At 42.9% G+C, this 13,416-nt stretch overlaps 1 protein-coding gene across 1 annotated transcript in view; it reads right to left on the bottom strand.

Moving 5' to 3' along the window:
* BMAL2 (basic helix-loop-helix ARNT like 2) overlaps positions 1-13,416 on the bottom strand; it is an 85,322-nt gene that overhangs the window by 37,076 nt on the left and 34,830 nt on the right. The window contains exons 2-4 of the mRNA XM_089671698.1: positions 5,918-6,059; positions 4,737-4,775; positions 1,739-1,896 (exon numbers count right to left, since the gene is read on the bottom strand). Coding sequence (XP_089527824.1) covers positions 1,739-1,896; positions 4,737-4,775; positions 5,918-6,059 — 339 coding nt within the window. The remainder of the gene's footprint in view (positions 1-1,738; positions 1,897-4,736; positions 4,776-5,917; positions 6,060-13,416) is intronic.

Here is a 13,416-nt window from a genome sequence, read left to right as displayed (position 1 = left end):
CCATCTTTCAGACAAAATATCTGGACCAACTTCCACCCACAGCCCAAAGGGTTTTCGCCAGAATCCTTAACAGATCACAGTACCACATCCACCTGGGAAAAAATTTAGCAACATGGATCCTGCGAAGCAAAAACAAAAAAGTTTAGAGCAGAAAAGGCATAGCTTGGGGTGTACAGATCCCACAGAGCCACCAGAGCATCAACTCCTTCTGCTAGAGAATCCCTGTACCTGGAGACAAACTTCTTTGGTTTGCTGTTGAACCTGAAGGCCAGGAGGTTTACATCCAGGAACTCCCACCTGTGACACTGGTTCTGGAACACCTCTGGGTGTAGAGACTACTTCCTCTATGTCCAGATAATGCCAGCTGAGGAATTTTAATGGCCAATTGTTCATTCCTGGGATGTACACAGCAGACAAGACTGCAATGTCAAGTTCTGCCCAGGTCAGGATCTGCTGTACCTACCTTGCCACGGTGAGACGTCTGGTTCATCCATGAAAGATGATGTATGCCACTGAATCTGGATGTTAGCAGTAAGGCACAATGCTTCAGGGGCAGCCAACTATCCCAAAGCAGCACAATGCTGATCAGGAGACAAGTTTTATCTTACAACCAAGTCTCCTTGCACTAACAGGGTGCTCAGGATTCCTCCACAGCCCAACAGACAGACATCTATCCTGAGAGTCTTCCTAAAAACAGGAAGGAAGGAAGAAATTCCCCCAGTTCCACAGCTTTCTTGAGCCACCAAACCAGGGACAACCTAGTCCTCTGTGCCAAGCAAACTGGTCTGTCCAGAGACTGGACTGACATATCCCATGACAACAGTATATTGTATTATAGAGGTCTGGAGTGAAACTGGGCAAATGGAACTGCCTCGAAGAAGGTTACCACCAGACCCAGGGCTCTCAAGTGGTGAGTCGGTCAACTCCAGGACTGAAGAACATGATTTTGGGATCAGAGAGTTTTAAGTTCCTCCAGGATGAGAAATACTTTGGTCTGAGCTATGTCTATAACTAGAACCAGATACTCCAAACAATAAGCTGGTTCCAATTTTAATTTCAGAAGGCTCAAGATCCATCCAAAACATTGTTATGCCTGAACAGTCAAGGCGACACTGGCCAACAGAGCCTGTGCCGACTGTTCCTTTAAGAACAGGTTGTCTAAGTATCCCACAAAGAGGATACTAAGAGAATGCAGCAGAGCTAGTACTGGACGGCAGCACTTTGGTGAACACTCGATGTGCAGAGGCTGAATGGCAGGGCCGAAAACTGAAAGTGCAGCAAAATCAAGTTAGTCTTTAACAGAACAGTGCTGAATAAAATACATCCATCCTCCCAGAACACTACAAGAAAAACTGAAGTCTGCTGGTAATGGGTTGGGTTATCCTAGGCTGCCCACAGTTTCTTGTTTGCCCGTGTCTGATCCTCCCGTAGGCAGCAGTATAGCCTAAAAGTGAATAACTTCCTGTATCCTTCAATGAATGAGAAAGAAATTACATTGTTTTTTGGGATTTAGACTTACTTTACTGGACAGTTTTAGCCCTTTATGAGCAGCCTGGAGAAAGTGTCAAACTATCAGCCCTGAGCTCAGGCAGGAAACAGATACTATAGCCTTACAGCCTGCCAGTAAGCTAACACTTCTGTCTGACAAAGAGTGAATACAAGTGAGTACCAGCACATACATTAATCCCTCAGAGGCAAGGCCTTACTTTTACAATAACCTAAGGAAACCAATATTTACCCTTCAGTGATTTCAAATGCTGAACAGCCATCCGCAGGACAGTTAGCTTGTCAAGCTTACGGGGTAAGGGGTCACACTGCGGGATCATGGCGGACAATTCCTCAATCAATGTGTTCATTTTATCCCGCCGCCGCTTCTCAGTCTGGCTGTGAGCCTCTCTGCAAGGAAGCCAAATTATGATAAATATTAACTTTTATTTTGTGCATTATCTAAAAAAATAACACTGTAGACTGTTGCTATGGGAGCATTTAATTGCCTTAGAAAATCAAGAGAGAAATTTTGCCCAGTTGGAGCAAATTGGACCATACTTAACCAAACTAGGGTTTATTTTCCTTGTTTTGAATCAACTGCTTGCGTACTGCTTTGAAGATGTAGGAATATTTATTTGTGTCTAATAGTTTCGTCTGGCTAACTATTTAACTATGGTAACCCACCTAATCTTGAAACAGCTGTCCTGGTGGCCAAAACATAAAAAAAAAAAAAAAAAAAAAAAAGAAGAAGGAGGAGGACACTCCAATAATTGAAATATAATATAAAGGTGCTTTAACTGCAGACTGTCCGCTTTAATTTGAGGGTATTTACATCCAAATCAGGTGAACGGTCTAGGAATTACAACAGTTTGCATATGTGCCTCCCACTTGTTAAGGGACCAAAAGTAATGGGACAGAATAATAATCATAAATCAAACTTTCACTTTTTAATACTTGGTTGCAAATCCTTTGCAGTCAATTATAGCCTGAAGTCTGGAACGCATAGACATCACCAGACGCTGGGTTTCATCCCTGGTGATGCTACCACCACCATGCTTCACTGATGAGGTGGTATGCTTAGGATCATGAGCAGTTCCTTTCCTTCTCCATACTCTTCTCTTCCCATCACTCTGGTACAAGTTGATCTTGGTCTCATCTGTCCATAGGAGGTTGTTCCAGAACTGTGAAGGCTTTTTTAGATGTCGTTTGGCAAACTCTTATCTGGCCTTCCTGTTTTTGAGGCTCACCAATGGTTTACAGCTTGTGGTGAACCCTCTGTATTCACTCTGGTGAAGTTTTCTCTTGATTGTTGACTTTGACACACATACACCTACCTCCTGGAGAGTGTTTTTGATCTGGCCAACTGTTGTGAAGGGTGTTTTCTTCACAAGGGAAAGAATTCTTCGGTCATCCACCACAGTTGTTTTCCGTGGTCTTCCGGGTCTTTTGGTGTTGCTGAACTCACCGGTGCGTTCCTTCTTTTTAAGAATGTTCCAAACAGTTGTTTTGGCCACGCCTAATCTTTTTGCTATCTCTCTGATGGGTTTGTTTTGTTTTTTCAGCCTAATAATGGCTTGCTTCACTGATAGGGACAGCTCTTTGGATCTCATCTTGAGAGCTGACAGCAACAGATTCCAAATGCAAATAGCACACTTGAAATGAACTCTGGACCTTTTATCTGCTCATTGTAATTGGGATAATTAGGGAATAACACACACTTGGCCATGGAACAGCTGAAAAGCCAATTGACCCATTACTTTTGGTCCCTTAGCAAGTGGGAGGCACATATGCAAACTGTTGTAATTCCTACACCGTTCACCTGATTTGGATGTAAATACCCTCAAATTAAAGCTGGCAATCTGCAGTTAAAGCAAATCTTGTTCATTTCATTTCAAATCCATTGTGGTGGTGTATAGAGCCAAAAATGTTAGAATTGTGTCGATGTCCCAATATTTATGGACCTGACTGCATATTAGTAAATGCGAAGTCTAATAGTGAGATATCTGATTAGGAGTGATCCCCAAAGGGCCTCGGCGGCGTGACGTCACAGCGTTGTAGCTCCTCCCTAAGAGGAAGAGCTACAAAGCTGTGACGTCACGCCGCCAAGGCCCTTTGTTGGTCCAGCGGCCATCTTATCAACACACATGGTCAATTGGTCTTGTTTTGTTTGCTTTCTATTGTACCTGTGACTGGATTATTAAAAACCTTTGAACCAGTATCACGCTATGTGGCATCCTTTTCTTGGGCTCTTGATGAGTCTAACCACCCACAGAGTCTCTTGAGAAGGAGAGGGAAGTTACTGTCATCTACGGTCTATCCAGTGAGGAATTCATACCAGGTTCTAGAGGCCCCATAAGATGCTCCAGCTGACCTTCTGGATATTGTGTTCTCAAATGCGCAATGAAAGTGCACATCTGGCGAGTGCACAATTTTATTACTTGATTTTCACCTGAAGATTAAGGAAGGGATCACTCCTAATCAGATATCTCACTATTAGACTTCACATTTGCTAATATATGTGGACTTTTGGCACTTTATGCACGAATCTTCACTTTGCTGAGTGATTGGTTGTTATAATTTTTATTCAGCCTTTTATCTTATTTCATATTATTGCTGAATTGATGTATACAAGGTATTTATTACGTGATTCATATTGCTGGATAATTTCTCATTTTAAATGTTATTTATATAAGCGCTGCACCTTTATTTTATATTTTGGTTCTGGGAGGTTGTTGTGGTACCTTTTTGGTGTCCCAGCTGCTCTGGAATATAGCGCTCACTTTTCACCTTTTATACATACTCCAATAATTGAGTTAGTGTTTCCTAAAGGTGGCCAAACAGGTAGTGATTTGCGACCGATTTAGATACGAGCGATCACAAACCAGTGATCTATCACTCATACATTGTCCCTTACTTTGAAAAGTAGGATATTTCCGTTATAAATGTATACAAACAGAAATCATCACTTAATGGATCTAAATTATGAACAGTTCTCCCAATACATGCAGATATTTGTTTAGGTGATTAACAAATAACGACAGCTGATTGTGTTGGCAGAGTCGGAATTAATACCCAGCATAATAAAATCAATCAAATGGAGAATCTTTGGTTTGAAATTTTTGAGTGCGATCATTTTAGTTGCATTGAATGATCGTTCATATGATCATACATATGATCTACATATTTGGAGCCACCTTAAGTTGGGTGAAGGGATATAAAACCACTTAGAATAAATTGAAGATTTTTACCTGCTCTGCAGATCATTCGTTTCAGCTCCGTCTGTGGTTCTGCAGAGGGCAAATAACACAATCTTTAAACACAGAATAAGCTGACCGGTTATGAAATTATTATGCAAAACCAAAGGGTACCTACCATGACAAAAACAGCGTATGCTAATAAAACTTATAATTAGATTGAAGTCCTTATGGCCAGACCATGAAAATGAGATTTAGGTTTCTACACAACACACACACTGCAATGCAGAAGCCTCAACAGTCTACAGAGAGGTCCCCAAACTGAAAGGGGGAAAGAGGGAGGGCTGTGATGTCTGATCTTTCACTTGGAAGACTTTTTACTGTTTGAACATCATTAGCTAACGGGAGAAAGTGGGTCAGCTTCATGGCTAGATAACACGAACATTGTCATCTATCTGGCACCCTATACAGGAGTCTTTTTTTTTTTTGACATTCAAGCAGAGTCATTTCTCCATCCACACATTTGAGGTGGCTGGGGGAATCCTCTCTGTTGAGCTCGTGTGTTCTGACAGCAGGGAGACTTCCCTTTCATCAGAATATAGTGATCTTCCCTGCCGGATATAGACGGTGGCACTGATTGAGTGGGGAAAATCTGACAGGGAGGTTGTACTGAAGTCGATCGGTCTGTACAATCTCCCTTTCCATACATGGATCAAAATGCAGCTGGTTCAGCAGGGACCATCCACATATGGCTGGCTTAACGATTTGTTTTTTTCCATTTTGATTTGTTTTTTCCCCATTTTTTTTATACCATTCCTACCTCCGCTTTTCATACTTTGTATTGTTAGCTAGCTTTTGTTGCATTCCAATTAATATAACAAAATACACTAAATGTTTTTTAAAAAATGCAATGTTTCTATTAGAAATGTGAAAAAAAATGTGCACTTTATTATCTTCAATAGTATTACTTTATATTTATTGCCCCCCACACCCACACCCACCCCCACCCTACAGGTTTTGCACTTTTAAGCAGCATTTAAGTAGGGAAGAGAGGGGCATCATTACATATTTGGACCTTGCCTGAAGGCCAAGGTCCACATTAAGAAGTAAAATGCAATCATGAAAATATGGAACAGTATTGAAAAGTGATAAAGTTACATTAGAACTACAAAAATACTTCCCAATCTGGACAATACAGACTCTAATTCAATGTGTTTTATCTCAGGAGGACTTACAGACTATCGGTCTCGCTGATCTTCCTCTTGCGGGAATACTCCAACTGTTGTGGGCTAAAGGATCTGGAGGAGACAGAGCTCGGCATAGGACCCAGAATACTGGACACTGCCAGACACTGGCTCGCTTCCATAATAAGGGTATCTGTCATGAGAAAAAAAGATTTATCAGCAACATGTAAGGTGCTGGAGGCACTACAGAAAATATCCCTTAACTCTAGACAAATACTGAACACAGTTGAAATACATACATGGGAGCATTTTATATAACTCTTTAAGGATTTTTGATTTGTTCAACCAGTCCGAAGATTTACCCTGCCTGCTACACAGCGAGCTACTGACTTTTCTCTGCTACAGTTAGAGCTCAATAGCTAGTCTGAATTTTACAGTACAGAGGATAATAGAAAATTGATTACAGAAACCTCTAAATAGTTATACTAACTACATTTTAAACTCTTTAAATTTTTTTAATAAATACATAATTGCATTAAAGTGGAACTAAACCCATCAATTTATTAGTTTAAAAAAAACTGCTACATTCCCGGCATGCCAGGAGTGCCAACTGTCAGAGTTGCTTGTTCTCTCAATCAAACTGTCACACCATCAAATGGCTGGAGTTATAACTGATTTCATGTGCAGAACCATGGCTGTTGCATATAAACAAATGCTAAGGTGGCAAAGTCCTTGGCTGTGTAACACTGGCCACTGTTACTGAAGACGCAGAACTCTGTATGAACACAAGATGGCAGTGACCACTACTTTGCCTGGCTATAGCCCTAATACCAGTGCCCAGAGCAATCTGGGAGATGTAGTCTCAAAGGAGGATCTTGCACACAGTAGAGCTGAAGTCAAAACTACAAGGCCTACAAGCACCAGCCAGGGGAGGAACAATATAAAATAAAAAGCCTGGGAAGGAGTCAGGGAGTTGGGGTAGGTTCGGCAACAGGGAAGGTGTGTGTGGAACTGTGCTGAGCAGAGCTGCTTAGACCAGACTAAACCCGACTGCATTCCATAGAGCCTCGAAGCAGCTTGCTGTGTTGAACGCTGAGCCGTGAAACCCAAGGGAGATTCTTTATCATATAGATGCATTGCTGAGTTACATCCACCCTGATCGCTGCAACTGTATCGTCACTTAAAGAAGAAGTCTGCCCCCCCCAAAAAAAATTAAAAGTCAGCAGCTACAAATAGGGGCACTTACCTGTCCAGGCATGCAGAGCTGTCCTCACCGAGCCGATTCTTCAATCGGCTATCAGGTGCTGGCGCCGCCATCCTGACTAAGGGAAACTGGCAGCCAGGTTCCTACTGTACATACACGATGCACTTTGTGAATGGGCCACAGTCTTCTGGGACCTGTGTCCCAGAAGGCTGCGAGGGGACAGAGGGGGGCCAAACTTCTGGCTCAGTTCGCTGCAGCGAACTGAGCCGGAAGTGGGTACCTCCCCCCAAAAGGTGCCAAATGTGGCAGCAGAAGGGGGGGGGGAGGCAGACAAGTGGGTCTTCCCCTTTAAGCGGGCCCCCACCGCATGGACAGCTCATAGTCTTTTAAGGACTGCTGCATAAGGACTGACCCACACAGTTGCTTTAATCAACCGCTAATTTTTGCTCACTCTGCAGATCTGGCTGTACACGGACATTGTTTCCCAATAGGAGCCAAACACATTTGCGGTTATTCACTACTGAAAGCTGCAGCTATCAATGTCACAGATTGCTCCTAAAGCTGTCACAAATCCAGACTGCTAATGTTGATTGCCCATGTGCATCCCAAGTTCTTGCCTGACATCCCAATCTTAAACTCCCACCAGTTCTCTTTAGCATTGTACTCCCCTTCCTTTAAAAGGTGTTTGCCTTTGCTTAGTTGATTTTTAGGGGTACACCAACTTTACATCTAATCTTTTTCTGAACTCTACATCCTAGAAGAATCTCATTGTTTTGCACGCCAACGTTAAAGGGCCCCAACTGAGCTGGCAGAAGTTAACATTAAAGAACTGTTTAGATCTTGTAGCCAGCCTGGTGATAGCGTTGGTTTGCTGGTAGTATAACAAACTTTCCGGTATACACCTAGCCCCTCCAGACTGAGAGCCCTCAAATGAATTAGCCTGCCATTCTTATTGTTAGGTATCCACAGTCACTTGAGGCGTACTCTCCCAGTCAGACAGCTACTGTTTATAATCTTGGTGCTTCTTAAAAGGTACCCAGGTTAACTGCATTGTATTTGTATTGCATCATTTTTCATGTACGGACACTGAAATACTGATTCACTGTGTTATCTTTTCATTTTGGTCTGTCAATGTAATCTTATTTTCCAAAGGTTAGTGTGTATGCCATTCTTGTGTAACCGCTGGGGGCTCCCAGCCAAGGTATTTTGGTGGTGTCAGTAAGAGGGAGGTTGCAGCTAAGGCCAGAAAAGAAGCAAAGGGCCCGATATTACCAGCAGCTCCTGCGGGGGTAGTGTTACAGCTGAAAAGGATAGGAGGGTTTAGTTCCGCTTTAACTGGTGTTATTTTATACATGTTTGGGGCCAATCTGAGGTTCGGAGAAAGAGGGGATCTCCCCTGGAAACGCGTCAACCATTCTTCGAATGTTTTCCTGGTGTTTGGACTCATTCAGCACTCTAGGTACCCTGGACCAGTTTCGGTCATGGTATGCTTGTGAATCTTGATGTTTATGAATATATATCTGTTTGATTTTAATAATAAAAGACTATCACTGAGTTAATGTTCAAGGCTTGTGCGTCCATTTCTATTTCCTGTTTTACAGAAAGTGGGGGAACATCTCCACAATGGAACACGGATGGCAAAAAAACTGACGTGGGTTATAACCCTCCCTTACTCTATCCAAAAATGGAAAAAAAAGTTTTACCTTTAGTGACACTTTAAAGAAAAAAAGTATTTTATGAAAAATAAAACCATGGTAATTATTCATGATACTCTGTAAATCAAATGTCATCTGTGTACGGTTTAGATTTGCTTTACAACAGTACTCCAAGCGCAATCATTTTCATTTATATATACTTCATTAGCTGCAAAGGATATAAATCCAAGTTGTATGCACCAAATGCATTTGCAATCCCAGATAATACCTTGTAAAAGTATCACTGACACTCTGCTGTACATAGCCTGTGCATAGAGCAGAGCTGTGGGAGGGATCCAGCAGGCTCCACCCACTACAGACTGCCTGTAGAAAACTACGGGAGGGGGCAGAGACCAGACCAGTCACTTTACACAAGGAGAGAGCAGCAGTGACTGGTCTTTATTACAGGAAGCTCCTGCACAGAGGGAAGCCTTCAAACTGGATTACTATACAAATCTGGAGGAAATACACAAAGTACACCCAGATTCAGGTAAGAATACACAGGACTCTTGTATTTAGATGACATTTGCTTATTTTGAAGTTCGGCTTTAATCTGCAGTGACTTGAAAACACTCCCTGTGTTTACTATCCATGCTGTGCTTATGGTGTGTCATTTTGTTTGGCACACGGACAGGACATACATATTATTGTAGGGAGGTTAATAATTCCAGGAATAAGATTCCAGATCGTACAGAACATCCTAATGGGTTTCGGGAGGGAGGCACTTCCTTGTTGTCACATATCAGTTCACGGCTCTGTACCGCAAAACGCTTTATGAGAAATCCTCTTGTGAGTTTAGTCTATTTACATACCTCAAAGATCTCACCGCTGCCTGTATTATAGATCTTTTAGGAATTAAAACAAGAGATCTGAGCATTTAAAGCAAACCTTTCAGCAAAGTTACAAGTCTTGTGTCTCAATATACAGCAAGTATCATATTATCAGAAAAAACTCCACCTCTATCAATACAAAAATCATCCTTGAGGTCCAATCAGTGACTTTACCTATGCTGAAATGATGTCATTAGTCTGCTGCAGGTAGGAGGGAGCATTTCCTCAGTCTCAACTCCATCAGTGATCAGACTGCAACATTGGAACTTTGAAGCAAGTCACAAGGTGAGAGGCTTTAGCAGGGGCTGATACTGTCAGAAATTTGTGGGAGAGCTGTGGGAGGGACCCAGCAGACCCCACCCACTACAGGCTGCCCTGCAGAAAACTACGGGAGGGGTGGAGACAAGACCAGTCACCCTGCACAAGGAGAGAGAGCAGCAGGAACAGGTCTTTATTACAGGAAGTTCCTGCACAGAGGTAAACTTTCACACTGGATTACTGCACAAATCTGGAAGAAATACCATGCCACTTGTAAATACACAATATTTTCTCAGCTTTAACAAGAGCCAATAAGAGAAAGGCATGTTGTTTTCCTTAATAGGAGCTGCTTTTACTGACTTGCTTTCCAAGATGCATGTTCCAGGGCTGTCCTCATCATATAGTCTTCACTACCAAGTGAGTTGCTGACCTGAAACTAGTATGTAGAACTGGGGTTTATATTTTTCAGACCACATGCTGTTCTCACATCAGTGACTTACTAGGTAATCAGGATAAAAATGACAGCCCTGGAACTGGCCCCTTTTAAAATAAGCAGGAACCCTCATAACCCGCACTGCAAGTGTACAGACCCAGGGACTCAGTGCAGGGATGGTGGGAACCCTTCAAAATGGACACAACAGGTGTACAGACCCAGAAACTAAGCTCAGGGATGGCAAGAACCCCTCATAATGGGTACAGCAGGTGTACAGACCTGAGAAACCCTCACAATGGACACAATAGGTGCGCAGACCCAGGAACCTAGCTCAAGGATGGCAGGAACCCCTCAAAATGGGTACAGTAGGTATCAAGTCCTGGGAACCCCTCATAATGGACACAACAGGTGTGCCAACCTGGTGGGAGCCCCTCATATTGGGCAAAGCAGGTGCATAGACCCAGGAACTCAGCTGAAGGATGGCGGAAGGCCCTACTAATAGACACAGTAGGTGTGCAGGCCCAGGAATTTAGCTTGGGGATGGCGGGAACCCCTTATAATGGGTACAGCAGGTGTTCAGAACTGGAAATATTCACCAATTGAATCCTTGAGAGATAGAATGAAATTTCCACCACCCAGCAAACACAGAAACCTCGATTTTGGATGGACTAGACCTTTAAGGCGGTAAAGACAGGAGCTCTCTCCCTGCGGATAACATGACCCGGCAGCCAGACAGTTATTACCGAACTCAGTGCAGCTTTGCCAGGAGATTAAGTCTTTTTCACAAATCTCGTCTGACCTGGAGGCTGTCGGCTGCTGTGAAGCATAATACACTGAAGATCACAGATCAGCGAGCTGTAAATAGCCTTTTCCTCCCTTGTACTGCTAGAAAAAATTTAAAATCTATTTATGGGGCAGCGACAACTGCTGTAACCCATAGCAACCAAATAAGATTTACTGTGTAGCGTAATTAGATTGCAAGAATCTGCTCTGCGAGTGGTCATTATTGGACATTACCTTTACATGTTTTTAAGTGAAACCCTAGCCAGAGTATTAAATCCACAAAATACCAAATTATCGGTCATTCTGCTCAGCCAGTCCCATGATTCACACAACTGCACCACGCTGTACAGCCACCAATGTTCAAAGGCTGCTCCAACTTGGGACTATGAAGGACAACACCGTATGGCAAATGTTCTTTCAGCCATTCAGCCCCAGTGCCTGAATCATGATAAAGCCCAACTCACACCCACATTACTCCCCTCTCAGTTTTTCCCATTGTGCATAGAGTAGGAGATGGTTTCACTGCCTGTCTTTTTTTTTTTCTGTCTTTCCCAGTAGAGAGATTTCCCTTCACTTCCTGTTCTTGATACAACATAATTCGAGGGGAAATTCCTGTTCTTCTTGATACAACATAATTCGAGGGGAAATTCCTGTTCTTGATACAACATAATTAGAGGGGAAATTCCTGTTCTTCTTGATACAACATAATTCGAGGGGAAATTCCTGTTCTTCTTGATACAACATATTTCGGAGGGGAAATTTCTAAAGTGTGGGACATCCTTGGAGACAATTGTCACTTGAGCAGGTGTCCCCAATGGAAGAATTCCCCTCCATTCCTGTTTTGCTGACAACTCAAAACTTTTAATCCCAGTGTCACTGGTGTCTGGCGCATGCGGCTGTCAGGGAACCCAAACAGTGCCTGCATCTGATTGGACAATTTTTCGACATATTCTTTTTTTCACCAAAAGTCAATTGATCAACCTTTGTCAAACAGACTGGTGCCAGCAGAGCCATATATTACTCGAGCCACCAGGAATCAGACAAAAATTTGAGCCGTGTATTGACAGCTTTATACACCAGCAGTAAAGCTGAAGCAGAAACCCCACAGACAACGCTCCTAGCCTCTCCTGACCAACCTGAACATTTGAATTTTACCGACTTGATTCCCCGTCCAGGCTAATAATAGCCTTATCATTTCACAATCCCCTAATCCGCGGCTAATAATACAGCAGGACAATCTGGAAAATCCACATGCGGTGAAGTGACATTGATGGCGGTGACGCAGATAAAGGCAGCCCGGGGGGACAGAGCATGCAGCAATAAAATTACTCAATTATAGGCCAGGAAGAGAAAAGAAATATTCTGTTACATAAAAAAAAACAAAAGTCGAAATACAAAATCCTCTTCTGCAGATTACTGAGCTCTCCCTCCCCATAAGACCCACTAACCTAAATACTGATAAAAATGCTTACAAATACACTGACAGACAGCCGGCTTTCCAACCCACGTCCTTTTAAAGAAACTGGAGCAGGGATTAAGAGATGGATCCGTGGATCCGATGAAATTTATAGCCACGGCCGGGCTGAGCAAGGTAGAATCTTGCGATTAGGGTCAGGGTCTACACAACGGGTGCCACAACAAATGCAAGAAGATCAGACGCACCATAAACAAAAAGAGCGGATTTGAAAGGGAACCAGGGGTTGCAAAAATACCGCAGCTGCCATAAACAACTTGTTTTTAGAGGTTCAGGTTCCAGGGCAGCGATCTTAATCCTGGTTCCACCACAGGGGGTTCACTAAGTGACAGCAGTAGGGTAAGGATATCGGCCCTGAAACCTGCACCTTTAAAAATCAAGTCAGCTCTGGAAGCTCAAAACATTACCTGAGAGCTAGCACTTAAAGTGGTTGTAAATCTCAGACATGAAATATGAACAAAACATATCTCTCTACATGCACTGTGTATTTGTCTCAATTTAAAGCTCTAAGTGTTATTTCGGTCTGCTGCCTCGTTGCTCTGCTATCAGCATGATTCACTTCTGACAAATTTTCCTGACACCAAGAGACAAATGGTGACAGGGGAGGTACTCCAGCAGATTGACAGCCTCAGCTCTGTTCCTGTGAGCTGAGTGGAGAGGGGTGTGTCTCTTTCCTCCAATCAGCACTCAGAGCTCTCCTCACTGCAGTGTGTCAGCTCTCCACCCCCTTTTTTTCTGAACTCTCAGAAAAGCTTTAAAAATGCATCACTTTTAATCGATGTATAGAGAATACTGCAGATAAACAGGTACAACTTATGTAGGAGGATTTGTTTAATCTCTGTGTATCACCTGAGGCAGTCACTTCACTGGTTAA

Source organism: Staurois parvus, unplaced genomic scaffold (genome assembly GCF_062004578.1).
Source record: "Staurois parvus isolate SC_StPar_1 unplaced genomic scaffold, SC_StPar_1.0 ptg000114l, whole genome shotgun sequence".
Lineage (NCBI taxonomy): Eukaryota > Metazoa > Chordata > Amphibia > Anura > Ranidae > Staurois > Staurois parvus.
Note: the sequence above shows the minus strand (reverse complement) of the source record. Positions and strands in the feature narration are given on the sequence as shown.